Source organism: Oreochromis niloticus, linkage group LG19 (assembly GCF_001858045.2).
Source record: "Oreochromis niloticus isolate F11D_XX linkage group LG19, O_niloticus_UMD_NMBU, whole genome shotgun sequence".
NCBI classification, from domain to species: Eukaryota; Metazoa; Chordata; class Actinopteri; order Cichliformes; family Cichlidae; genus Oreochromis; species Oreochromis niloticus.
In genome coordinates, this window is record NC_031983.2 from 10,635,071 (window position 1) to 10,660,673 (window position 25,603).

At 40.1% G+C, this 25,603-nt stretch overlaps 2 protein-coding genes across 2 annotated transcripts; both read right to left on the reverse strand.

Annotated features, from left to right (window-relative positions):
* Positions 1-424: 424 nt before the first annotated feature.
* LOC100706769 (C-type lectin domain family 4 member E) lies at positions 425-3,103 on the reverse strand. The gene is made up of 6 exons (XM_019348625.2): positions 2,960-3,103; positions 2,470-2,565; positions 1,927-2,193; positions 1,682-1,848; positions 1,051-1,187; positions 425-945 (listed from the first exon to the last, which is right to left on the reverse strand). The coding sequence occupies exons 1-6, from the start codon at positions 3,024-3,026 to the stop codon at positions 801-803; spliced, it is 879 nt and encodes a 292-aa protein (XP_019204170.1). The 5' UTR covers positions 3,027-3,103; the 3' UTR covers positions 425-800.
* Positions 3,104-12,963: 9,860 nt separating this feature from the next.
* LOC106098804 (CD209 antigen-like protein 2) lies at positions 12,964-17,376 on the reverse strand. Its single transcript, XM_019348624.2, has 6 exons — positions 17,119-17,376; positions 16,695-16,802; positions 14,783-15,043; positions 14,522-14,682; positions 14,316-14,440; positions 12,964-13,467 (listed from the first exon to the last, which is right to left on the reverse strand). The coding sequence occupies exons 1-6, from the start codon at positions 17,213-17,215 to the stop codon at positions 13,317-13,319; spliced, it is 903 nt and encodes a 300-aa protein (XP_019204169.1). The 5' UTR covers positions 17,216-17,376; the 3' UTR covers positions 12,964-13,316.
* Between the last annotated feature and the right edge of the window lie 8,227 nt (positions 17,377-25,603).

Here is a 25,603-nt window from a genome sequence, read left to right on the forward strand (position 1 = left end):
GTGAAAACAGCTGTGTACTGCCTTTTGTTTCTGTAAAAGGTATTTAAACCCAGGACAGTAGTTAGCATAGGGGGTCTAGCCTAGGACCCTTACTGGATACAGATGCCTTGGTCCGGAGTCAAACCTACGACCCCTGTTCGAAAGGCGTATTCTGGTTCTGGTTCTGCAGGTCTAAGCACATGCATGTTGGGTTTTATTGATTCTAAATTGGCTGTAGGTGTGAATATGAGTGTGGAGGGTTGTTCCTCTTTATGTCAGTCCTGTTATGGATTGGAAACCTATGAAGAGTGTACATTGATTTATTGCATCACATTGATTTATTTATAGTGATTGATTTTTTCTTTTGCTTTCGCCACAAATTCAGAGCTACTTGTCAAGTTTCTTATCAAAATCATATTCAGCTAGAGATTTTTTTATTGAAAAAAAAAAAACATGACAAAAACACACAATTCAAAGACACAAAAACACGGCTATCAAACAGTTGACACAGCAAGAACAGTAGATCAATTTAAAATATTCTTTCAGTATATGTGCTGCTTCTTCTTATAGGTGGTTTTCGTCATCTTGTCTGGTGCGTGGCATTTACTTACTTACTTACTTAATGGATTTTTATTTCTTAAATAATGTTAATTATTACAGGCCTCTAAAGTAATTTGAATGTTACTGCACTGCTGTAGATTCTAAATATGAAGAATTAGCAGAAAACTGCTAAAATAATTTATGGTTAAAAATGTTTTACTCATATCTATTACAGACTGCTTGAGCATCATATTAGGAGTGAAAAGAGGGTTTTTTTTAAATTACATTTCACATATCCAGTGCAGCTGCTGAAAGTCACACTTTCCATCATAACGGGTCTTCCAGGGATTAAAGGTGGAGTGAACTGTCACCCCACAATGTTCTCCCACTTTTCCAGAGTTGTTCGGTTCTCCATCCATCCAGTACCTAAGAAAATTGCATCATTTATCATTATTTTCAAACAACATGCATATAACATAGTTAATCTATTTAACATAAAAGTTTTAATGAGATTAATGGTGCTGTTCTCACCTTTGTTCTACCTCTGTGACATTATTAATCCATACCCAGGTCCCCTCATTCTCCATGTCAGTGATTCCAATCCAGAATCCATTCTCCCAGATATTAGAAGTGGTTTTCATATTTTGGACCATGTTACTCACATATTTCTATGTGAGAACAAAAAAAGAAAAAAAGAATCCATAAACACGTTCTACAGAACCAGTTTATGGCTACATTACATAACAAATTTTAATTTTTCCATCATTAACAGTAAGCAGATGTTAGCATGTTGAGATTGTTGTTTGCTTTTTTTTTTTTACTTGAATTACTTGATTTTTTTTTGTTTGGTTTTTGCCATATATTGTTCTTTATTTGTTGACTGCTTGTAGTTTTGAGCTATGGATTTCTGTTCTGTTAAATGGTGACCCAGAAAGAACAGCTGGTTCTTGGATGACATTGTCTAAATGAAGATAAACATGCTTGATATAAAAGACTGTACTTTATAACCAGCCTTACAATTAGCACAGTTCAAATTCATGTAAATCCCTCTCTGTTGCCTCCAGCATGTTTGTAGACTTTCTGTCCCCCCCAATTTTTTTTTTTCTCTTTTTTTTTTTTTTTTAAAAAACAGTCATTCTTTCTTGTTTGTTTTTCAACCCACCTGCTCTTTCTGGTTATCGATCACAACCAGGTCAGATCCACGACGAATGCAGTCCTCTCTGCTCTCATGCCAGTTCTTTTTGACAGTAGAGGACTCGGTGTAGGAGAAGAAATAGCAGGACGAGTTGAAAAGAGCCCAACCAGGGAGGCATCCGCCGCAAGATTCCTCTGAGAGAAACAAAGAGTTATCGTCTTTTCCAGTTAACACATTTCAGGAAAGCATAAGTAAGGATAAAAGTTTCTCACCTAAAGTTGATATATTGGACTTCAGGTTTGCCTTCTCCATTTGCAGTGCTTGCATCTGTTTCTGATAACCATCATTGACGGTCTTCAGCTGTTCAATTTTCACCTTTACTTCTTTGTGGTTATTGATCGCGCTCTCTAACGCCTTCTTGGCCTCCTCTTCAGCTTCAATCACATCGCTGTGGTTGCTTTGGAGATAGTCGAGCTCACTGAAGAGCTGTGTTACAGCTGGGTTGGAAATGTGCAAGGAGCCCTCTTTGACTTTGGCACCTGAAAATGTTTGTGTCAAAATATTATTAAATGGAGGCAAAGTAACATTTCTCCATATTGGAAAATAACCTGTATGCTGTTTTGAACAGAAGGACGTAAAATGATTTTTTTAAAACTGAGAAACTAGAACATTTTCAATTTAAAAGATGTGTTACTGCTTGTGTTAACATGATTACTCTAACATCTTATAGTGAAAGTGTGTTTTCAGCAGTTTATCGGTAAGTTTCCAAATTAAAATAGTGGGAAATGAAACTTCATGTGAATTTTCACACTCACAGTTAACTCCAATAACAACAGCCGTTATCAACAGCACAGCGTTCAGCAATCCCAGGAACGGTATAATCCGTGGGTACTTTGGAAATGTTGATCCACCTGCAATAAATGAACATAAAAATATTGTAATGTTATGTTTCAATGTTTGGGAGAAAACACAATTGACTTACATTTTCCTTCTTAGCTTCTTCTGCTTTGTAGGCATGCTAGAACAAGTGAACTGTATATCCTCATAGCTGCAATGAGTTTGCGGTCAAGCCACAAACCAGCTACATTAGAAAACACATCTTGCTACAGCTATATTTAGGTTTTTCTGACCTCATACAAATACAACTCCATATGCAAGCATCCTACAAAAACACAGGTTTAGCAAATATTTAAACATGATTTCAACTAATGTTCTTCCACTAAAATAGGCAACTTCAGGAAACTACCTGGAAAAAAAGATGAAAGATGAAAAATTGATGGCAGTCACTGTGGAAGAAACTCGTACCTTGCCTAAATATATCATTGGACGGTGCGTCATTGTTTCCATTTGTCCTTCTCTGTGGATTATCCATGACTGCAGCGTTGGTGGTAATGTCCACTGATCTGTTTGACTTCTCTTTTATAGCCTCAAATATCTGACTTTCAGTGCCGTGCGGAAATGTTTAAAGGGGCAGGTGCTTAAAATTAAAAAGGGGCACATTGAACCAGGCTGAATGACAACATCGCATCACACTATATCACTGTTGTGAGGTGGCGACAAGACAAAGCAAATGTAGCCTATGTTTTACCTGATGGGGTACAATGTTGCTGTTGAGGGGTTTCTGCTGCTCCTGCTGCTGATAGTGCAGGAGGGTCAGGCTGTGTTAATCTGAGACTGTAGGCATTAAAAGGTCCATCGAAGAAATGGTAGCTGATTAAACAAATGTTATGGGATAATAACAAAATGCAAATATTGGTGACAGCGCTTGGAACCACGAGGCAACAAAAAACTGAGAAATAAACTAGGCTCTGCCTGTGAATCACTCTTTGCCTCTTTTCCTCCTTCATCTCCTCATCTCATCTATCACTCTCCACTTGCTGTCTATCTGAGAACAAGGTACAATCTGCTATTGCAATAAACTATTGTTTAATTAGCCACACTTAACAACTCTTGCACTTATTCTATAAAAAAAATGATGACAGAAAAATGTTATTGAAGCAAAATATTCCAGTTGTGCTTATTATTATTTTTATACTGGTATACCTCCCCAACAACTGGTCCATGTGATAATGTTACCTGTGCTCTTTGTAATCCAGCTGGTGAGGGATCCACTGCATTTAGTATCCTCACACAGCTCTTTTTGTCACTGTTTCTGTCACGTCCAGTGTGGCAGACGTGTGGAGTTTGTAGAAAAGGACCCAAAATGCGGCAGCTCTGGTGCAGGTGAGTATTTATTGACAGGAGTGGAAACAAAGAGCGATGGCGGGGGAACATGAAACTGGAACCTAAACTGGGCAGAGCTAACAAAACAAACCTGAACGAAGATGCAGGGAGGTACGGGGAAATACACCGAGAGGCGGACGGAGAGACGCAGGAAGAGCGAGGTGAACAACACACACCTGGGAAACATAACAGCTGACGGGGCAGGGGAAACGTAAACAGAATGCGCTGACATAAGACAGAGACCTTCAAAGTCAAACAGGAAACACATGCACGTAATGACACAGACCCAGAGACGCGGACTAAACATAGAGACCTACTTGTCATATTTGAAAAATAAATGTAATATAATCTGTTTCTTAATGTATGTTCTTTAAAATACAGTGTGTGTTTAAATATCATAATTATAACAATCCATAATTATCTGGACATGTAACTTACTCTGCCTCTCTTCCATCTCCTCATCTGAGCTATCACTCTCCACTTGCTGTCCATCTGAGAACAAGACACAATTTGCTATTGCGTTAATCTATTATTTAATTGTCCACACTTAAAAACACTCACACCTAATCCATAATAAAGTAATGATAGAAAATGTTATAGAAACATCCTTACGAGTGTCGTGGAATTTTGTAAATAAAGTTTGTAACATGGAAAGAGCTGTGATCAAGCTATTTATTACTGCACAGGAGGGCCAACACACACATCGAACATTACAGTTCACAGGCATGCCAACTCTGCCCTTGGGATGTCTCAGTTCCTCTTTTATAACCCTCCACACACACAAATCTGTGTATCTTTTAGTTACAACATGTTTCTGCCCCACAAGCTGTGGCTGGGCAGAGAGCAACTTCCACTATCTTTTCCCGGGAAGCTCGTGGCACCGGACATCTTGGGAGTTTCGTCCTTCCACACCCTAACAGTTAGCAGATAACATAGTGAAACAGCGTTAGGCCTAGCTAAGCAGTTTTTACGGGGTCATGCTCACTTATACTTGCTTCATCTTAAACAGGAAAAGGTTATACAAAAATAATAGTTAGCAGATAACATAGTGAAACAGCATTGGGCCTAGCTAAGCAGTTTTTACGGGGTCATGCTCACTTATACTTACTTCATCTTAAACAGGAAAAGGTTATACAAAAATAATAGTTAGCAGATAACATAGTGAAACAGCGTTGGGCCTAGCTAAGCAGTTTTTACGGGGTCAAGCTCACATATACTTGTTTCATCTTAAACAGGAAAAGGTTATACAAAAATGTTTAAGGAGCTTGGAAAGAAAAGCGTCTGGACTTCTTTGAGTTAAGACGTTGAAGACGTTTCACCTCTCATCCGAGAAGCTTCTTCAGTTCTAAGGGTCAATGGTGGAGAGTCCCAGATTTAAACCTAGTGGGAGTTTCCCCCCAAAGAGAGACTAAGGACCCCCTGATGATCCTCTACCTAATTACATGAGCCAAGGTGTGAAAGTGGGCGGGGGTCCCAATCAGCCAGGGTTTCGGGTGAGCTGACAGTTGGTGTCGTAAACCACCGCCTCTGTTCAAAGATGGTCGCTCACAGTGGACGTAAATGGCTTCTTTCACTCCTCTTTCAAACCATCTGTCCTCTCTGTCCAAAATGTGAACGTTGGCATCCTCGAAAGAGTGACCTTTGTCACATGATAGGGTGGGGCCAGGTTTCACAATGAGCTCACCTGAAACCCTGGCTGATTGGGACCCACACCCACTTTCACACCTTGGCTCATGTGATTAGGTAGAGGATCACCAGGGGGTCCTTTGTCCCTCTTTGGGGGGAAACTCCCACTGGGTTTAAATCTGGGACTCTCCACCATTGACCCTTAGAACTGAAGAAGCTTCTCGGATGAGAGGTGAAACGTCTTCAAGCAACTCAAAGAAGTCCAGACGCTTTTCTTTCCAAGCTCCTTAAACTACGATGACCTGGATGACTGAGAACCTTCACAGATGTTATACAAAAATAACAGATAACATAGTGAAACAGCGTTGAGCCTAGCTAAGCAGTTTTTACGGGGTCATGCTGACATATACTTGTTTCATCTTAAACAGGAAAAGGTTATACAAAAATCATACAGTAAAAAACATAAATCTAAATGAGAAGACAAACTAGAATTTTTCCATAACACGAGGCATGTCTGCACTGTGTTATATCACGAGTAATAATTAAAAAACAAGTCTATATACATAAAACACATGCACGCACACACAGTGACATTTTAGACCCTCTTCAGAATACTGTATATACTATGGGCAAAAGTTTGCATCATGGTGCTGATCCAGAATTCTTCCCTTATTATTTAATTCTAGTGCTATAATAATAAAGTAAAAATAAATACAAAAATAAATAATAAATATAAACTAATGTATGTTTGACTATCCACTCTGTACAGGCAGAAAGTTTATTAAATGTTTAAACTGTAGAGATACAATAATTTTGCTACTGTAAAATAAGCATTTTGTCATATTTAAAATATAAATCTAATATAATCTGTTTCTTAATGTATGTTCTTTAAAATTCAGTGTGTGTTTTTTAAATATCATAATTATAATAATCCATAAATATGTGGACACACATATTACATCGTTTTTAGTGAAATATAAGCCCTCAAGAAAGGCAGAAAAAGCCCTGTAACTTACTTTAAAACTAAATATGTTCACTAAAACAGTGGACAGATCTACAGATCCATGACACCCTTACCCAGAAATTTTAGATCTTCAGAATACTTTATATACTATGGCCACAAGTTTCCATCATGGTGCTGATCCATAATCTTTCTCTTATTATTTATTACTAGAGCTACAATAATAAAGCAATAAGAAAAAAGTAATAAATATGGAATAATGTATTTATGATGATTCCATTTGTTTCACTATCCACTCTGCAGGGAGAAAGCTTATTGAATTTTTAAACTGAGATACAATAATTTTACTGCTGTAAAGTCAACATTTTGTCATATTTGAAAAATAAATGTAATATAATCTGTTTCTTAATGTATGTTCTTTAAAATACAGTGTGTGTTTAAATATCATAATTATAACAATCCATAATTATCTGGACATGTAACTTACTCTGCCTCTCTTCCATCTCCTCATCTGAGCTATCACTCTCCACTTGCTGTCCATCTGAGAACAAGACACAATTTGCTATTGCGTTAATCTATTATTTAATTGTCCACACTTAAAAACACTCACATCTAATCCATAATAAAGTAATGATAGAAAATGTTATAGAAACATCCTTACGAGTGTCGTGGAATTTTGTAAATAAAGTTTGTAACATGGAAAGAGCTGTGATCAAGCTATTTATTACTGCACAGGAGGGCCAACACACACATCGAACATTACAGTTCACAGGCATGCCAGCTCTGCCCTTGGGATGTCTCAGTTCCTCTTTTATAACCCTCCACACACACAAATCTGTGTATCTTTTAGTTACAACATGTTTCTGCCCCACAAGCTGTGGCTGGGCAGAGAGCAACTTCCACTATCTTTTCCCGGGAAGCTCGTGGCACCGGACATCTTGGGAGTTTCGTCCTTCCACACCCTAACAGTTAGCAGATAACATAGTGAAACATCATTGGGCCTAGCTAAGCAGTTTTTACGGGGTCATGCTCACTTATACTTACTTCATCTTAAACAGGAAAAGGTTATACAAAAATAACAGTTAACAGAGAACATAGTGAAACAGCGTTAGGCCTAGCTAAGCAGTTTTTACGGGGTCATGCTCACTTATACTTGCTTCATCTTAAACAGGAAAAGGTTATACAAAAATAATAGTTAGCAGATAACATAGTGAAACAGCGTTGGGCCTAGCTAAGCAGTTTTTACGGGGTCAAGCTCACATATACTTGTTTCATCTTAAACAGGAAAAGGTTATACAAAAATGTTTAAGGAGCTTGGAAAGAAAAACGTCTGGACTTCTTTGAGTTGCTTGAAGACGTTTCACCTCTCATCCGAGAAGCTTCTTCAGTTCTAAGGGTCAATGGTGGAGAGTCCCAGATTTAAACCTAGTGGGAGTTTCCCCCCAAAGAGGGACTAAGGACCCCCTGATGATCCTCTACCTAATTACATGAGCCAAGGTGTGAAAGTGGGCGGGGGTCCCAATCAGCCAGGGTTTCGGGTGAGCTGACAGTTGGTGTCGTAAACCACCGCCTCTGTTCAAAGATGGTCGCTCACAGTGGACGTAAATGGCTTCTTTCACTCCTCTTTCAAACCATCTGTCCTCTCTGTCCAAAATGTGAACGTTGGCATCCTCGAAAGAGTGACCTTTGTCACATGATAGGGTGGGGCCAGGTTTCACAATGAGCTCACCTGAAACCCTGGCTGATTGGGACCCACACCCACTTTCACACCTTGGCTCATGTGATTAGGTAGAGGATCACCAGGGGGTCCTTTGTCCCTCTTTGGGGGGAAACTCCCACTGGGTTTAAATCTGGGACTCTCCACCATTGACCCTTAGAACTGAAGAAGCTTCTCGGATGAGAGGTGAAACGTCTTCAAGCAACTCAAAGAAGTCCAGACGCTTTTCTTTCCAAGCTCCTTAAACTACGATGACCTGGATGACTGAGAACCTTCACAGACGTTATACAAAAATAACAGATAACATAGTGAAACAGCGTTGAGCCTAGCTAAGCAGTTTTTACGGGGTCATGCTGACATATACTTGTTTCATCTTAAACAGGAAAAGGTTATACAAAAATCATACAGTAAAAAACATAAATCTAAATGAGAAGACAAACTAGAATTTTTCCATAACACGAGGCATGTCTGCACTGTGTTATATCACGAGTAATAATTAAAAAACAAGTCTATATACATAAAACACATGCACGCACACACAGTGACATTTTAGACCCTCTTCAGAATACTGTATATACTATGGGCAAAAGTTTGCATCATGGTGCTGATCCAGAATCCTTCCCTTATTATTTAATTCTAGTGCTATAATAATAAAGTAAAAATAAATACAAAAATAAATAATAAATATAAACTAATGTATGTTTGACTATCCACTCTGTACAGGCAGAAAGTTTATTAAATGTTTAAACTGTAGAGATACAATAATTTTGCTACTGTAAAATAAGCATTTTGTCATATTTAAAATATAAATCTAATATAATCTGTTTCTTAATGTATGTTCTTTAAAATTCAGTGTGTGTTTTTTAAATATCGTAATTATAATAATCCATAAATATGTGGACAAACATATTAGATCGTTTTTAGTGAAATATAAGCCCTCAAGATAGGCAGAAAAAGCCCTGTAACTTACTTTAAAACTAAATATGTTCACTGAAACGGTGGACAGATCTACAGATCCATGACACCCTTACCCAGTTAGCTAGCAGGTATGACCAGCTAATGTTTGTCGTGCTGTTACACACACAGCACGCTCATTTGTTTCAATTCATCAGTTGCCACAAGAGACCTTACCAACGTGTACGTAATAAGCTTATACTGCTGTGTGCTATCCGGTCTTTAAGGTGGTGGTCAGAGAGCCCGGTGGCGCCAGTGTCCGGCAGCCTCGCCTCTGTCAGTGCGCCCCAGGGTGGCTGTGGCTACAATGTAGCTTGTCATCACCAGTGTGTGAATAGATCTTTTATAAATAATGAATAATCAGAAACCTGAGTATTAAAGTACATTAACCTTTTTATACCTTGGTTCCTGATAGACAAAACGTAAGGAGGATGATCTTCATCATGCAGATCTTCTTTACATGTGATTGTCTCAATTCCACTATGGAAATCACTATGTTGTTCTCTCCCTGCATCCATTCTCAGTGTTCGGTCGAAATCTGCCATGTGCTGGTGGTTTGAGCAGGAACGTGACAGACTGCTACCCTATTTCAACACAGCCTGGTACTGCTGGCCTGTTCACTTCCAGTTAAGGTGTGAAAAAGAGAAGTGACTAAAAGGGAGACAAATTTTTCATACATCTAGATTTAACCATTGGTTTCCTAATAAGGAGGATATGAATATGCTGATCGCTCTAAAAAATGTTGAAACATGAACACAGGCTATGCTGAGTAACAATGCGGTGATTCATAATATATCATTTTGATTTGTTTATTATTATAAAAGATTTGCAAACAATTTTAATGGTGCAAAATCTGAACACATAACGAGCGCTGTGAAGTTTCAGTTTCATCAATGAAATATTTGTTTAGGATATATTTTTGAAAATTGCTTCTTTCCACCCATTTTTACCTCAGAGGAAAAGTTTGAGTAAAACCAATAACCAGATGAGGCAATGACTTATTATGAATATCCCAAAAACCATGACAGATAAAGACCTGAAAATACCAGTAGTAGTGGCTAATTAAAATAATACTCAAGGTCCCCCATATTTGAGCACACACTAATAAAAAACTTCATATTGCAAAATTGGTGATGCAAAACGCAAAATAAATCGTAGAATATTTTTCAAAAATATAGTAAATGTTAATATTATTCATTTTTCTTGTTGGATTAAACAAATATTACAAGTTCTATATTAAAAACAAAATTATCTGTAGTTAGTGTAATTTGAGTTTCCGGGTGGCACTCTAATTATCAACAAGAACTTAATAATAATGAAATATGTGTACATTTTTGTTTTCGATACTATTCTGCTTACCATTTTGAGATTTACTGTCTTTTAGTAGTCTGATAACTCAAGTAAAAAAGATATTAAGAGGAACCAGCAGGTGATGGAGAAGGTCATGATGCTTTCCAGGAAGGCATAGTAAAAAGTCATCATGATGGGTGTGCTGACTCCAAAGAAGTTGAGTTTCCTAAGGAGGTATAGCCGTTGGTGGCACCTCCTGAGAATCTCCTCTATGTTGGCAGAGAATTTCAGGAGGTTGTCAAAGGTATTTGTACTCCTCCACTACCTCCACTGGATATTAAGAGGCAACAATTACTGACATAAAAAAATTTTAAGAGTTAACCTCGTAAGACCCGAACTCTTCCACCGCATGCATTTTTAATTTCTCTTTGATATTTGGGCTGATTGGGTCTTGATGAATCTAAAAACAAAGAATTACCAGATTATTTTTTTTTTACCTGATTTTTGTTTCTAAGAAAAATAAGAGCCACATATGAGGATATTTGTTTAAAATTGCGATAGAACAGTAGCAGTATAATGTCCTCATAAGTAGATATCAGGCCCTTGTAGAGCAAAATTGAGTATTTTGGTCTAAATAACCCACATATGTGGATACCAGGTCCTAGGAGGTTAAGAGTAATCAAAAAGTGATCATTTCACGTGAGGTAGTCTGATACAGATGCTGACCTTAAACCCATAATCCTAACACCTAACCCAACCCTAACCCCAGTGCCAAAAGCACTGGAGGCTGCAGTGATCATGCACTCACTATGCTGACTGTGTGAATGAATCCTGCAAGAATTGTAATATTCCATCATTGATGGTCTTCAGCTGCTCAGTGCCCGCCTTTCATTGTTCATGGTTTTTGTTCACATGCTCACCTTCTTGGCCTCCTCTTCAGCTTCAATCACATCACATCTGTGTGTTTACAATGTTAAATATTTAATACCAAACTAAACTAATCAAAAATCACCACATTACCATGTTTCCATGACTAGGATCAAACCAAAATTATAGAGTATTTTCAAACCTGTAAAATGTTGTTGCTCAGTGTTCATTTTCTTGGTGATCACACATTGTGAAATTCACAAGAAAACAAGAAACAATTAACAATGGTTTATGAAACGTGATTTTATAACCATGTAATTTTTTTACATTTATGTTCATTAACATGCACTGTCCTAAATAAATAAATTAAATTAAATATATTGCAGTTGTTTGATAACGCTGGAAGAAATAAATTTGTGGTTTGAGCAGTAAATGGTAAATGGACTGATTCTTATATAGCACATTTCTACTCATGCGCAGCACTCAAAGTGCTTTATATACACGCCGCATTCACACAGGTACTTTCTTCTATGTTTTAAGTGCTTTCTATCACAAACATTCAAACTCCAGTTGATGCATCGCAGAGCAATTCGGGGTTAGTATGTTGCCCAAGGATATTTGGCATGCAGACTGGGGCAGTTAGGGATCAAACCACCAACCTTGTGATCAATAGATGACTTGCGGTACCTCCAGAGCTACAGCCAGTCAGCAGACTTGATTGCGTGGGTTGTGCCCAATAAAAACACCCAATTTCTCAATGCCAAACAACATATTTTGCTATTGACCCTTGCTTTAAGCTTTTGGTACCCCATGTGCTGACAATCAGATGCTTGATTGGTGCCTGATTAGAAGTACCTCTGAGCATAGACCCTGCTACAGCAGTCAGTTGGTAACTTCTCCTAGCATGTCCTGCATGACTGATCTGATAGGGCCTGTGACCTATGGCAATTTTAGGTTGGTGTCCCACAAAACCAAGTTGTAGTTCCATATAACAAGAGACAGCTCGTGAAGTTTCTGTCCACATATTAGTTTTTTCACAGCCTAACAAACGTTAACATTAATCCTCTATCCTGTGACCCATTTTTCAGCCGTCACCATATTCAGGCTTTTTTTTTATCTTAACAAAGGCGACATCATAAATGCCACAAAAGTGCACCTCAAATTCCAAAAAGCAGAATTTCACAATGTTTCTTGCACTTCATTTGATTAAAAATCCAAATTGGTGCTTGTGGGTGTGTTCTAGTCAATATCACCATTCATTTACAATTTAACGTCTCGTGACGTCTTGTGCTGAACTGGCCATGGACCTACCTAGAGATGGAAAGCTTAGCTTCTTAACTACAAGAATATTCAAATGAGCGACTACTGGTGCTGAAAATTTGCCAAAAGCATCCCTGTGATGAGAGTTAATGACTGAAATGCAGACTTCATTCAAGGAAATGAAGAAGTTTAAATAAAGATTAGTTTGAACTTTCAAAGATTCACATATATTTTAGTGACGAGAGCATTTCATACATTGGTTCATACTTTTCAAATATTTTCTACAGCTAGAAATGAGTGCTGTCAGCATTAATCTCATTAACAAGGTAACCTTAGCGCGGTTAGCTCGTTAACGCATTGACGCTGTCCAGCCCCACACACAGGGTATCCACTATACTCGTTAATGGAGATTTGCTGCGTTAATCAATGACTTTGCATCTGTATTTATCATCTTTTCCTTTGCACACAGGCTGCTAACAGAAACATGATATTAAAGCTGTAGATTTAATTGTTACCAGCTGTAAGTGTTTATTAACATGTTCATCAACAGACAATATGGTATAACATTGTGTTAATAATGTAAAACACTGTAAGTCTGTGTATAATATAAATGAACATTTTAGTGTAGCATTGCTGTAGATAAATACAGCGTACTCACAAGGAAAAAAACAGCGGTTTACTTTCTAGTTTATTAAATGCTTACAGAGATTTGTGTGATAGCAACATGTGCTTATGTAGGATTGTGATGCATTATTTCATTAATCTTAGCTCAGTGATTTTGGTGCTTTTTCACAAATCCATTTCATTTGAGCATCACATTTAACGTCGTTCCAGCTCTTGTAGAAGTTTGCTTTGGGATACAACGCTGCACAGTCCTCATTGTTGTGATCATTCGGCTCTCCATCGTTCCAGTACCTGAAGCAAACGACAAGTTACACTGCATTTCCTTTCACTCGATACACATGAATTGTTATTCACCTTTTATCTTATTCATGTAATTTATCCTTCAGGAGTAACTGTTAAGTGACCATTTTCTACAAACACAACTGCTGATTTACACACGTTTCACAGTGTGCATTCGTTTAATCAGGATTCCTGCTGACATTTTTTGTTATTTATGTTTTAAATAACATGGTTCTCTTAAAATAAATTGTGTTTTAACTTTTGTACAGTCTTTGTGGCTTTAATGTCTTTGAAAAGGACTATATACATTTGTATGTATGTATTTACGTTACACACTACATTAAATGCACAGTGTTCAAAGAGAGAGAAGTTTTTGTATGACTGTATGTGGAGTATAGACTAAGCGAAAACATAAGAAACTTAAAATACAAATGTTTATGTATCAATCCAATGTATTCTATCTAACCAATTCAGGGTTGCAGGGAGGATTAGAGCCTATCTCAGCCACCGTAGAGGTTACACCCTGTTAGCTGTACTACTTGTTGTTTTGCTTTGTGCATTGCATAATGCATTACATTTGTATGTGTGTATAGAAATGTGTATGTCTATGTATGCATATCTGTGCATGTATGTCTATGCTGTACATATACATGATACTGAGCTGATAATTATTTAATCCAACCCCTTTTAATGCAATTTGATAAGTTTATAACTCATCCTACTGCTTTCTAGTACATAAATTAAGCAGATTATTGTTGTTGGAGACAACTCAATGTACAGTACCCTTTTATTGCTTATATTCTTATTTCTTCACATGAATGAAATGAAAGCAGTCATTTTAAATGACACTAAACTCTTACCCTTCAGCAAGTAATGTTCCATCCCACCATTTCCAAGTCCCTTCCTCATGGACGTCTGTCAGTCCAATCCAGAAGCGCATCACAGTATGAGCTTCATAATTTTTCAAGTAATTGACTGTTGTGTTCTAACAAAAAAAGAGAAACAAAACCAAAAATTAATTTTCAGAAATCTGCATGAACACCGCTGCACAGAAATACTAACAAACCTCTTCGTCTCGGCTGTCTATGATTATAAGATCTCCTCCCTGCAGCTGACAGAAATCTCTGGATTCCTTCCATGTTTTGACTTCATTTGATTTCAAGGGGAAGTAGTAACATACAGAGTTCATTAAAATCCATCCTGCAGGACAGTGTTTGCAGCCATCGCCTGTTTCCAAAAGAAAATGCCATCATTATAGAAAATTATGAAACAAATCATTATGCTTTTACAATTTTATCATATACAAAAATAATGAAACAGGCCTTACTAAGCATTGATAAGTATGATCTCATGGTTTCGATTTCCTTTGTGACTTTTTCCATCTGACTTTTATAGTCATTGCTTCGTTTTGTCTGGTGTTCAAGCTCCCAGTTGGTTTGCATCTGACGGCTCATCTCGCTGTCCACCTGCTTGCTGGCATCCTTCATGGTTTCCACTGCAGTCTTGTAAGTGTCCTGGAGGTCGACCAGCTCTTTGCTGATGCGTTCAGTATCATCGAGGGTGAGGTGAGAATCTGTGAGTTTGTTATCTGCAAGTGTTGAAGACTGTTACTTTTCTTATTCTTAAGTAACAATATTATAAAACAGTTGGTTTGACACATTGTGCATCATCAGTTTTATTTAGAAATGTTATTGTTTGTACAAATCATTTTATCATCAGTACAATGAATCAATAAGCAGGCTGACAGTACATTACTCACCTCCGTACATTTAATTATTATGTCCATGTTGTAACACATAGAAATGTTTAGTCAACATTTGCAGACATGCTCATTTTCCCTGTAACTGTGGCTTCACTCTAACTTTTGTTGAAAATGTGATTTATGTAATGCTGAGTATGTCATTTCTTTTCTTTTTTTCTTTTTTTTTGCCTGTCCCGTTTGGCTCTTTTGCCATCAGAATTATTGTGAAGAAAGATGCCCAACGGATTTACTTTACCAAATGGACCAACCCAGCCTTGCCATAATGATCTATTTGATTCGCCTTTTATTGTTTATTTTATTTTAACCTGCTAAATACGGGACAGACTTGACTGGGGAAAAGAAAGGGGAGAAAGAAAGAGGGAAAGAAAAACAGCGGGGAAGAGGAATTATGATAAAGGGCTAAAAAACAAAAACCAACAAAATAAGCAGACAAAAAATACATATATCAATAACCTGGATCCCCTGTTGAGAAAGAAAAAAGAGAAAACAAGCAGAAAAAAAAGAGCAATATAATAAACAACATCACGATGATCTATGGGAATATAACAGTAAATACTAAATATTAAACATTATTGTGCAGCACGTAAGATCGACAGTGCCCAGTGTGCTTTGAGGTAGGAGCCAAAAAAGGTCTAGTTTGTGTGTGTGATCACCCGTGTGTATACCTGTGAGCCTTGTGCTGAGAGGGCTGCAGTCATCGATCTTTCTTATTCTAATAAACCCAAATTACAGGATCACTGATCTGTTCAGTTTTATTCATTGAGCACCGCTTAGCTGTCAACAACTCTCATCTCAAGTCACTTCATATTGTAAGGTAGAGATCCTACAGTGTTAATCTAGGATAAACTAGTCTCGGCTTCATTGATGAAGTAAATGCAATGATTCAACAGACAAGAAACCACAGCTGAACAATTTCGCTGATGCAAAGAACCACGAGGCAGTGATTCTAGCTTAAATGTATTCTGGATATTGTTAAATATTCTTACATTTTTTGTTAATGTTTGCCAGGTATCCTGTTTAAAGACAACACTTTGAAGTCACTTCCATGTCTTTACATGAGGACAAACTCATTTCAAGGAAAATAAAAAAGCTCAAATTTTAAAGATTGTAAATTATTTTGTTCATCGATTGTTTAGTCATTTTATGACAAGATGGATGCTGACATATTTTAGTATAGTTTTGGAATTGACGAGAATAAAAAGAAAAGAATAAAAACCAATTTTGTTTTGTACTAAAAAAAACAAACAAACAAAAAAAAAAACAGAAGGTGTTCTGGCAGAAAAATTATCAGGACTTTTTTCAGTTTTTCTTAAGTTTTTGGTTGTTGTTTTTTACAATTTAGAGATTTTTTGTTTGTTTGTTTGTTTTTGTTTTTGGACTATTGGTAAAGTTTGATAACCATTTGCTAAATTGCAAAAAAGAAATGATTTAATAATGAAAACATTTCTGTGCACTCCTGTAACTCATAATGACTTACAGTGGATCCCCAGGCCAATATTCAGTATCAGAAGAACAGCAGCAAGAAGCGCCAGGCACACTGCAGCCAGTCTGTGGCGTCTCCCAGGACTCATAGTGAACATGGACACTAAACAGGCAGAACATTATCAATTTTCAACTTAAAGGCAGGTAACACACATATAACTTGGTTGAAGCTTTAAAAGAATAAAATGTGATCATTTTAGGACTTAATATTACTGTTTACTAGTAGTTTATTTAACATCTGCTCTGTACTCTTTATTTATGATTAGAAAAATCCTGTTGGAGCATGTAAACCTTACACGTAGTTGTCTCAGATCATCAAGTCCTGTCATTATATCTTAACTCTGTAAAACCTACTTCAATCAAAAGAATCAGAAACCTGACTATGGGAGTGCAATGAATAAAAATTTGAATTATTATACCTTGTATCCTGTTAGGCTGATGGTAAGGAGGATACTCTTCCTTGTGCAAATCGTCTTCATAGACAAGTGTCTGAAAACCACCATTTGTCTCCTCCATCCTCACTGTTCAGTCTAAATCAGTCATATGTCAGTGCATTTAAGCAACAATCTGTCACAGATCGTGACGCCTACTGCTGAGGTCATCAACAATCAGTTCCAGTGAAATCTGCTGTTTGTAAAAACAAAGAGGGAAGTCCATCCATCCATCCATTTTCTTCTGCTTATCAGGGGCCGGGTCACGGGGGCAGCAGCCCATGCAGAGAAGCCCAGACCTCCCTCTCCCCGGCCACCTCCTCCAGCTTGTCCGGGGAACACCAAGGTGTTCCCAGGCCAGCCAAGAGATATAATCTCTCCAGCGTGTCCTGGGTCTGCCCCGGGGCCTCCTCCCGGTGGGACATGCTCGGAAAATCTCACCCAGGAGGCATCCTTGTCAGATGCCCAAACCACCTCAACTGGCTCCTTTCGATGTGGAGGAGCAGTGGCTCTACTCTGAGCCCCTCCTGAAAGGCTGAACTATTCTCACCCTAAAGAGCTGATCCAGTGTTCCACGACCAGGACGAAAACTGCATTGTTCCTCCTGCATCCGAGGTTCGACTAACGGACGGACTCTCCTCTCCAGCACACTGGCATAGACTTTCCCAGGGAGGCTGAGGAGGGTGATTCCCCTGTAGTTGGAACACACCCTCCGATGCCCTTTCTTGAAGATGGGGGCCACCACCCCGGTCTGCCAGTCCAGGGGTACTGCCCCTGGTCTCCACGCAACATTGTAGAGGCGTGTCAACCAAGACAGCCCTACAACATCCAGAGCCTTCAGGAACTCGGGGCAGACCTCATTCACCCCAGGGGCCCTGCCACCAAGGAGTTGTTTAACTGCCTCAGTGACCTCACCCCCAGAGATTGGCGGATCATCCCCTTCACCCCCGGACTCTGTTTCCGCCACGGAAGACATGCCAGTGGGATTGAGGAGATCCTCGAAGTATTCCTCCGCCGCCCAACAATTTTCCCAGTCGAAGTCAGCAGCACTCCACCCACACTATACACAGTGCAGGTAAAACACCGCTTTCCCCTCCTGAGTCACCTGACGGTTTGCCAGAATCTCTTCGAGGCAGTCTGAAAGTCTTCTTACATGGCCTCTCCGAACTCCTCCCACACCGAGTTTTTGCTTCAGCCATTCCACTTAGCATGTCAGTACCTATCAGCTGCCTCCAGAGTCCCACAGGATAACCAAGCCCGGTAGGACTCCTTGTCCAGCTTCCCTCTTCAAAGAGGGAAGTGATAGATGTTATTAATGTGTAGGCGCCACAATTACTTTCCAGATACATGGGAGCTGCACCTGCTGATCTCTTTGAGAGATTTCAAAGAATTTGTCCAAATCACAGCTGAAGGAACCCTCGTCAGTGTTAGGTTCACTTTTATTTATATAATAAAATGTCACAACAACAGTTGCTTCAAGGCACTTTATATTGTAAGGTAAAGACCACCACGATAATAAGAGAAACTCCAACAATCATATGACCCCCCTAAGACAACAATGCTTTGCATAAACTACATGAATTAAATATACCGTTAGCATTAGAGAATGCTGAAAACTTGCTAAACATTATACACTTAGCATAAGAGAAATAAAAATGCAACCCTGGCTGATACCCAGAAATCCTACCAGTGGCTGGACAAAGCTGGACTGAAAGACAGCAGAGAGGCACTAATCATGGCAGCACAGGAACAAGCACTGAGCACAAGATCCATAGAGGCTGGGGTCTATCACACCAGGCAAGACCCCAGGTACAGGCTCTGTAAAGATGCCCCAGAGACAATCCAGCACATAACAGCAGGGTGCAAGATGCTAGCAGGCAAGGCATACATGGAACGCCATAACCAAGTGGCCGGCATAGTGTACAGGAACATCTGTGCCGAGTATAACCTGGAAGTCCCGAGGTCAAAATGGGAGATGCCCCCAAGGGTGATGGAGAATGACCGAGCTAAGATCCTGTGGGACTTCCAGATACAGACGGACAAAATGGTGGTGGCTAACCAACCGGAGATAGTGGTGGTAGACAAACAGAAGAAGACGGCCGTAGTGATCGATGTAGCGGTTCCGAATGACAGCAACATCAGGAAGAAGGAACAGGAAAAGCTGGAGAAATACCAAGGACTCAGAGAAGAGCTCGAGAAGATGTGGAGGGTGAAGGTGACGGTGGTCCCAGTGGTAATCGGAGCACTAGGTGCAGTGACTCCCAAGCTAAGCGAGTGGCTCCAGCAGATCCCGGGAACAACATCGGAGATCTCTGTCCAGAAGAGCGCAGTCCTAGGAACAGCTAAGATACTGCGCAGGACCCTCAAGCTCCCAGGCCTCTGGTAGAGGACCCGAGCTTGAAGGATTGACAGCCCACAGAGGCAAGTGGGGATTTATTTATATATATATATATATTTTATAGCGCATGAGTCTTTGGATGCGCTACTGAAGCTCTGAGGTGTGTCAATAGAAACAAGTCATCTGACTGGCAGAGAGAATGTCGAGACCTCAGGAGGACAGTTCATCCTCAAAATTTAATCTTATTCAGCTCGTTTTAGAACTGAAAAAGCTTCTCGGATGAGAGGTGAAATGTCTTCATGAAAAAAGTCCACTCACTTTCTTTCCAAGCTCTTTGGAACAGACAGCTTATTGTAAGTAGCTTCCAAACAGCTTTGCACTGATAAATGTTCCTGTAGATTAATGTAGAAATACATTAAAGCATCATAGTCAAGGGAACAGAGGAAAGAGGCACATAAACTCTGACTGTCTTGCACTGCCCTCTGCTGGGAGCAAGGGAAAACACTTTTACTGACGGTTGGATCAACATCCTGAGTTTGGTGCCAAACGCATCATTAAAAAAGGGAACAAGATTATTGAGTGAGGGCACACTGACAACAACAACCTAGCATTAGATTTTCAGCTTGCAATCGGTTGCACACCACAGCTGTCTTCATGATGCTAATATGTTAACGAAATTTTAACATTTTATTGAGCAGTCAAAGGAATTTGCAAAGAAAAGCGTCTGGACTTCTTTAAGTTGCTTGAAGACGTTTCACCTCTCATCCGAGAAGCTTCTTCAGTTCTAAGGTCAAATGGCCGAGAGTCCCAGATTTAAACCCAGTGGGAGTATCCCCCCAAAGAGGGACAAAGGACCCCCTGGTGATCCTCTAATCACATGAACCAAGGTGTGAAAGCGGGTGTGGGACCTAATCAGCCAGGGTTTCGGGTGAGCTCATTGTGAAACCTGGCCCCACCTTGTCATGTGAATTCCTGAGGTCAGATGGCCCAGGATGTGAGTGGGCGTTAAGGCGTCTGGGGAGGGAACTCAAAACTGGATTATAGATGGCAGACAGTTGGTGTCGTAAACCACCGCCTCTGTTCAAAGATGGTCGCTCACAGTGGACATAGATGGCCTCTTTCACTCCTCTTTCAAACCATCTGTCCTCTCTGTCCAAAATGTGAACATTGGCATCCTCGAAAGAGTGTCCTTTATCCTTAAGATGCAGATGGACTGCTGAGTCTTGTCCTGTGGAGGTGGCTCTTCTATGTTGTGCCATGCGCTTGTGAAGTGGCTGTTTGGTCTCTCCAATGTAGAGGTCTGGGCATTCCTCGCTGCACTGTACAGCATACACCACGTTGTTAAGTCTGTGTTTTGGAGTTTTGTCTTTCGGGTGAACCAGTTTCTGTCTGAGTGTGTTGCTGGGTCTGAAGTACACTGGGATGTCGTGCTTGGAGAAAACTCTCCTGAGTTTCTCTGATACACCGGCTACATAGGGGATGACAACGTTGTTGCGTCTGTCTTTCTTATCCTCCCTCGCTGGTGTCTGATCTTCTTTTCTGTGCCTCTTTGCTGACTTTATGAACGCCCAGTTAGGATAACCACATGTTTTCAGTGCTTCCTTTACATGTGTGTGTTCCTTCTTTTTTCCCTCAGGCTTAGAGGGAACATGTTCTGCCCGGTGGTGTAGGGTCCTAATTACTCCAAGTTTGTGTTCCAGAGGGTGATGGGAGTCAAAGAGGAGATACTGGTCCGTGTGTGTGGGCTTCCGGTAAACTTCGATGTTGAGGTTGCCATTCTCTTCAATGTGCACGGCACAGTCCAGGAAAGGCAAACAGTTATCCTTTGTGTCTTCCCTGGTGAACTTGATGTTTTTATCCACAGCGTTAATGTGCGCAGTGAAGGATTCCACTTCTTGTGTCTTGATTTTGACCCAGGTGTCATCTACATATCTGTACCAGTGGCTGGGTACTCTCCCTTTAAAAGAGCCAAGAGCCTTTCTTTCCACTTCCTCCATGTAAAGGTTGGCTACAATAGGTGACACGGGGGAGCCCATGGCACAGCCGTGTTTTTGTCTGTAGAAGCCTTCGTTGTATTTGAAGTATGTTGTGGTAAGGCAGAGGTCTAACAGTGTGCAGATCTGATCGGGTGTGAAGTTGGTCCTGTCTTCCAAGGAGCTGTCTTCTTGTAGTCGTTTTCTGACGGTCTCCACTGCTTCCGTGGTGGGTATGCAAGTGAAGAGAGAGACTACATCAAAGGACACCATGGTTTCATCTGGATCCAGGGTAAGTTTCTGGACCTTGTCGGTGAAGTCGGTGGAGTTCTTGATGTGGTGTGGGGTGTTCCCCACGAGAGGTGCAAGGATGGTAGCAAGGTGTTTCGCAATGTTGTAAGTAGCTGAGTTTATGCTACTGACTATGGGTCTGAGTGGGACCCCTTCCTTGTGGATTTTAGGAAGTCCATAAATGCAGGGTATGGCATCCCCTGGATAAAGGCAGTGATATGTAATGCGGTCAATGGTTTTGTCCTTTTCAAGGTTTTGAAGGCAAGCTATAACTTTCTTCTTGTAGCTGCTTGTGGGGTCTCGCTTTAAAGCTTCGTAGGTGTTGTTGTCACTGAGGAGAGTAGTGATCTTTGTGTGGTAATCTGTTGTGTTTAGGACCATGGTGCACCTTCCCTTATCCGCTGGTAATATAGTGATGTTGTGGTCTTTGCTCTGGGAAGCGACGGCCTTGTTTTCTTGTAATGCAAGGTTAGACGGAGGGACTTTTGCACTGGAGAGGGTGGCTGAGACTTTCATCCTGATTTGCTCTGCTTCTGTCTGTGATAATTTATTAATCCGTATGGCGGCTTCTGTGGCTGTGATGAGGTCCACTATGGGCAACTGTTGCGGAGAAATGGCGAAATTGAGTCCTTTGGCTAAAACCCTCTTTTCAGGTTCAGTGAGATTCCGGTCTGAAAAGTTCTTTACCCATTTCTCCCGACTGTCTTCAGGTGTGTTTTCTTCTCTGAGTTGTGTGGGTTCAGACTGAGGGGTGTGGGTTTTTTGAAAGCAAGGTGTGAAATTTTCTGCGTTGTCTTTCTTTTCCTTGAGAGTGTTGGGCCCGCTGAGCCTTGTCCACAAACTTGTAAACCTCTTCTAGGATTGGAGAGGGTAGAAGGGTTTCCAGTTCCTGCAGAGTCTGGCTGATCTTGATCCTGATCTTGAACCTTGGTCCAGGTCCAGGTCCATTTCACTATAGATGCCCTCCATAAATGCCATACCCTGCATTTATGGACTTCCTAAAATCCACAAGGAAGGGGTCCCACTCAGACCCATAGTCAGCAGCATAAACTCAGCTACTTACAACATTGCGAAACACCTTGCTACCATCCTTGCACCTCTCGTGGGGAACACCCCACACCACATCAAGAACTCCACCGACTTCATCGACAAGGTCCAGAAACTTACCCTGGATCCAGATGAAACCATGGTGTCCTTTGATGTAATCTCTCTCTTCACTTGCATACCCACCACGGAAGCAGTGGAGACCGTCAGAAAACGACTACAAGAAGACAGCTCCTTGGAAGACAGGACCAACTTCACACCCGATCAGATCTGCACACTGTTAGACCTCTGCCTTACCACAACATACTTCAAATACAACGAAGGCTTCTACAGACAAAAACATGGCTGTGCCATGGGCTCCCCCGTGTCACCTATTGTAGCCAACCTTTACATGGAGGAAGTGGAAAGGAAGGCTCTTGGCTCTTTCAAAGGAAGAGCACCCAGCCACTGGTACAGATATGTAGATGACACCTGGGTCAAAATCAAGACACAAGAAGTGGAATCCTTCACTGCGCACATTAACGCTGTGGATAAAAACACCAAGTTCACCAGGGAAGACACAAAGGATAACTGTTTGCCTTTCCTGGACTGTGCCGTGCACATTGAAGAGAATGGCAACCTCAACATCGAAGTTTACCGGAAGCCCACACACACGGACCAGTATCTCCTCTTTGACTCCCATCACCCTCTGGAACACAAACTTGGAGTAATTAGGACCCTACACCACCGGGCAGAACATGTTCCCTCTAAGCCTGAGGGAAAAAAGAAGGAACACACACACATAAAGGAAGCACTCAAAACATGTGGTTATCCTAACTGGGCATTCATAAAGTCAGCAAAGAGGCACAGAAAAGAAGATCAGACACCAGCGAGGGAGGATAAGAAAGACAGACGCAACAACGTTGTCATCACTATACTTTCCTTCACTCACTGCAACTAGTTCTAGCATTGACACGCAGTCCAAGCCTTCTAACTCTGGGGTGCTGCATGTGAGCTGAGGCCTCGACATTGTGTCATGTGTCATGTCCTTTCCTCTTCTGTACTGGACACTTAGATCATACCACTGCAGACACATCCTTTTGTTGCACATGAGGGTTACAGGCAGTGACTTTCTGAAAATGTTTTCAAGTGGTTTGTGGTCACTGAAAACTGCGACCTGTACAAATATGTAATGATGAAATATGTATGGACAATGAACAGCATTTCCTTTTTTGTTCAAGCATAGCGCATGTCGGCATCCGTCAGATACCTAGAAGAAAATGCTACAGGGTGGCTGTGCCGCAGAAGCACGACATCAAGTCCACTGCCACTAGCATCATCAGAACTTTAGGACTGGAAGGTGTGAACACAAGTCTTTAAGTAAAAGGTAAAAGGCTTTCTGATGAGCTGGTTGTGAAGCAAACTCCATGTTGCTTTTGAGTAATTGTCTAAGGGGCATATCTTCCTCACTGAGGTTTGGAATAAACTTGGACAGATGTGTGACAAACCCAGAAGGTGCAGTGACTAAGTGTCTAACATATGCCACTTGAGCCTTATGAATAAGACAAGTTGAGTTCTACGATCTCAGCCTTCTATTGTCTTTTGCTGTAAATGCTAATTTTGGTTTCTCATTCTTTCTTTGCTTTGTTTGCCAACAAATCTCGCAGTTTTTTTTCTTGGGGATCACTGTTATGACCGCTTCTTTCCATGAAGGGGGCATTTCACCATGTTCGAGTCTATAATTGAATGATTTTTCGAGTAGTGGTATAAGCTGTTCTTTAAAGGTTTTATACCACTCAGATGGTAAACCATCGCTGCCAAGAGATTTGTTTGATTTTAATTTATTTATTGCTTTATCTATCTCTGTTTCTGTGATAGGAGAGGTCAGATGGTCATTATGATTTTTCCCAATTCAGGGTAAATCCAGTTTCTCAAGAAAAGCTTTTATCTGGTCGATGTCGGCGGAGAGAGGTTGACTGTATAAGATTCTATAGTAGTTCATAAACTGAGTTCCTATCTCTTTAGGGTCATAGATTATTTGATTCGTTTCTATGTCCCTTATCTTATGAATTGTCCGATATGTTTGCTGTTTTTTCAGTTGTTTTGCCAATAATTTGTTTGCCCTTGGTCCCACTTCATAGTAGGATTGTTTTAAAAATCTATTCTTCTTTTCTATTTCTGTGGCTAATATTTTATCTATTTTATCCCTAATTTCTTTAAATTTTGGAAGCAATGAAGGGTAGTGTGTGGTCTTGTGTTGTTGTTCGGTTAAAAACAGGTTCTCCTTCTCTTTTTTTGTATACCTCCTCTCTGTTTTTTTTTTAATCGCGGCAGTGTTAGCAACCAATTTTCCCTTTATAACTGCTTTAAAAGCATCCCATAGAATGACTGGGGTAACCTCTCCATTATCGTTTTCATTTTGATAAGTTATAAAGTCCCTCTTTAGTTCCTCCACATTAGACTTATTATTTAATATTCCCACATTTAGCCCCCATAATTTTTCTCCTGTACTTTCAAATTAACTATAAGGTAGATTGCACAGTGGTCAGATACATCTGCTTGTTGAATTTCACACTCTTTTACCCTATTTAAATCATTATTATTCATGAAGAAGTAATCGATTATAGCATACCTGTTGTGGGGGGGAGAATAGGGTGTATAGTCTTTTTCAGAGGGGTGAAACTCCCTCCATATATCAAGTATCCCTTATTCTTTAAGTATTCTCTTGACCGTTCTCATTCCTGGTTGGTATGCTTATTCTTATTAGTTGTATCTAGGTTACTGTTCATCACAATATTAAAGTCACCCCCACATATTAGTATTCCATCCGTTTCTAAAATAATGGTAT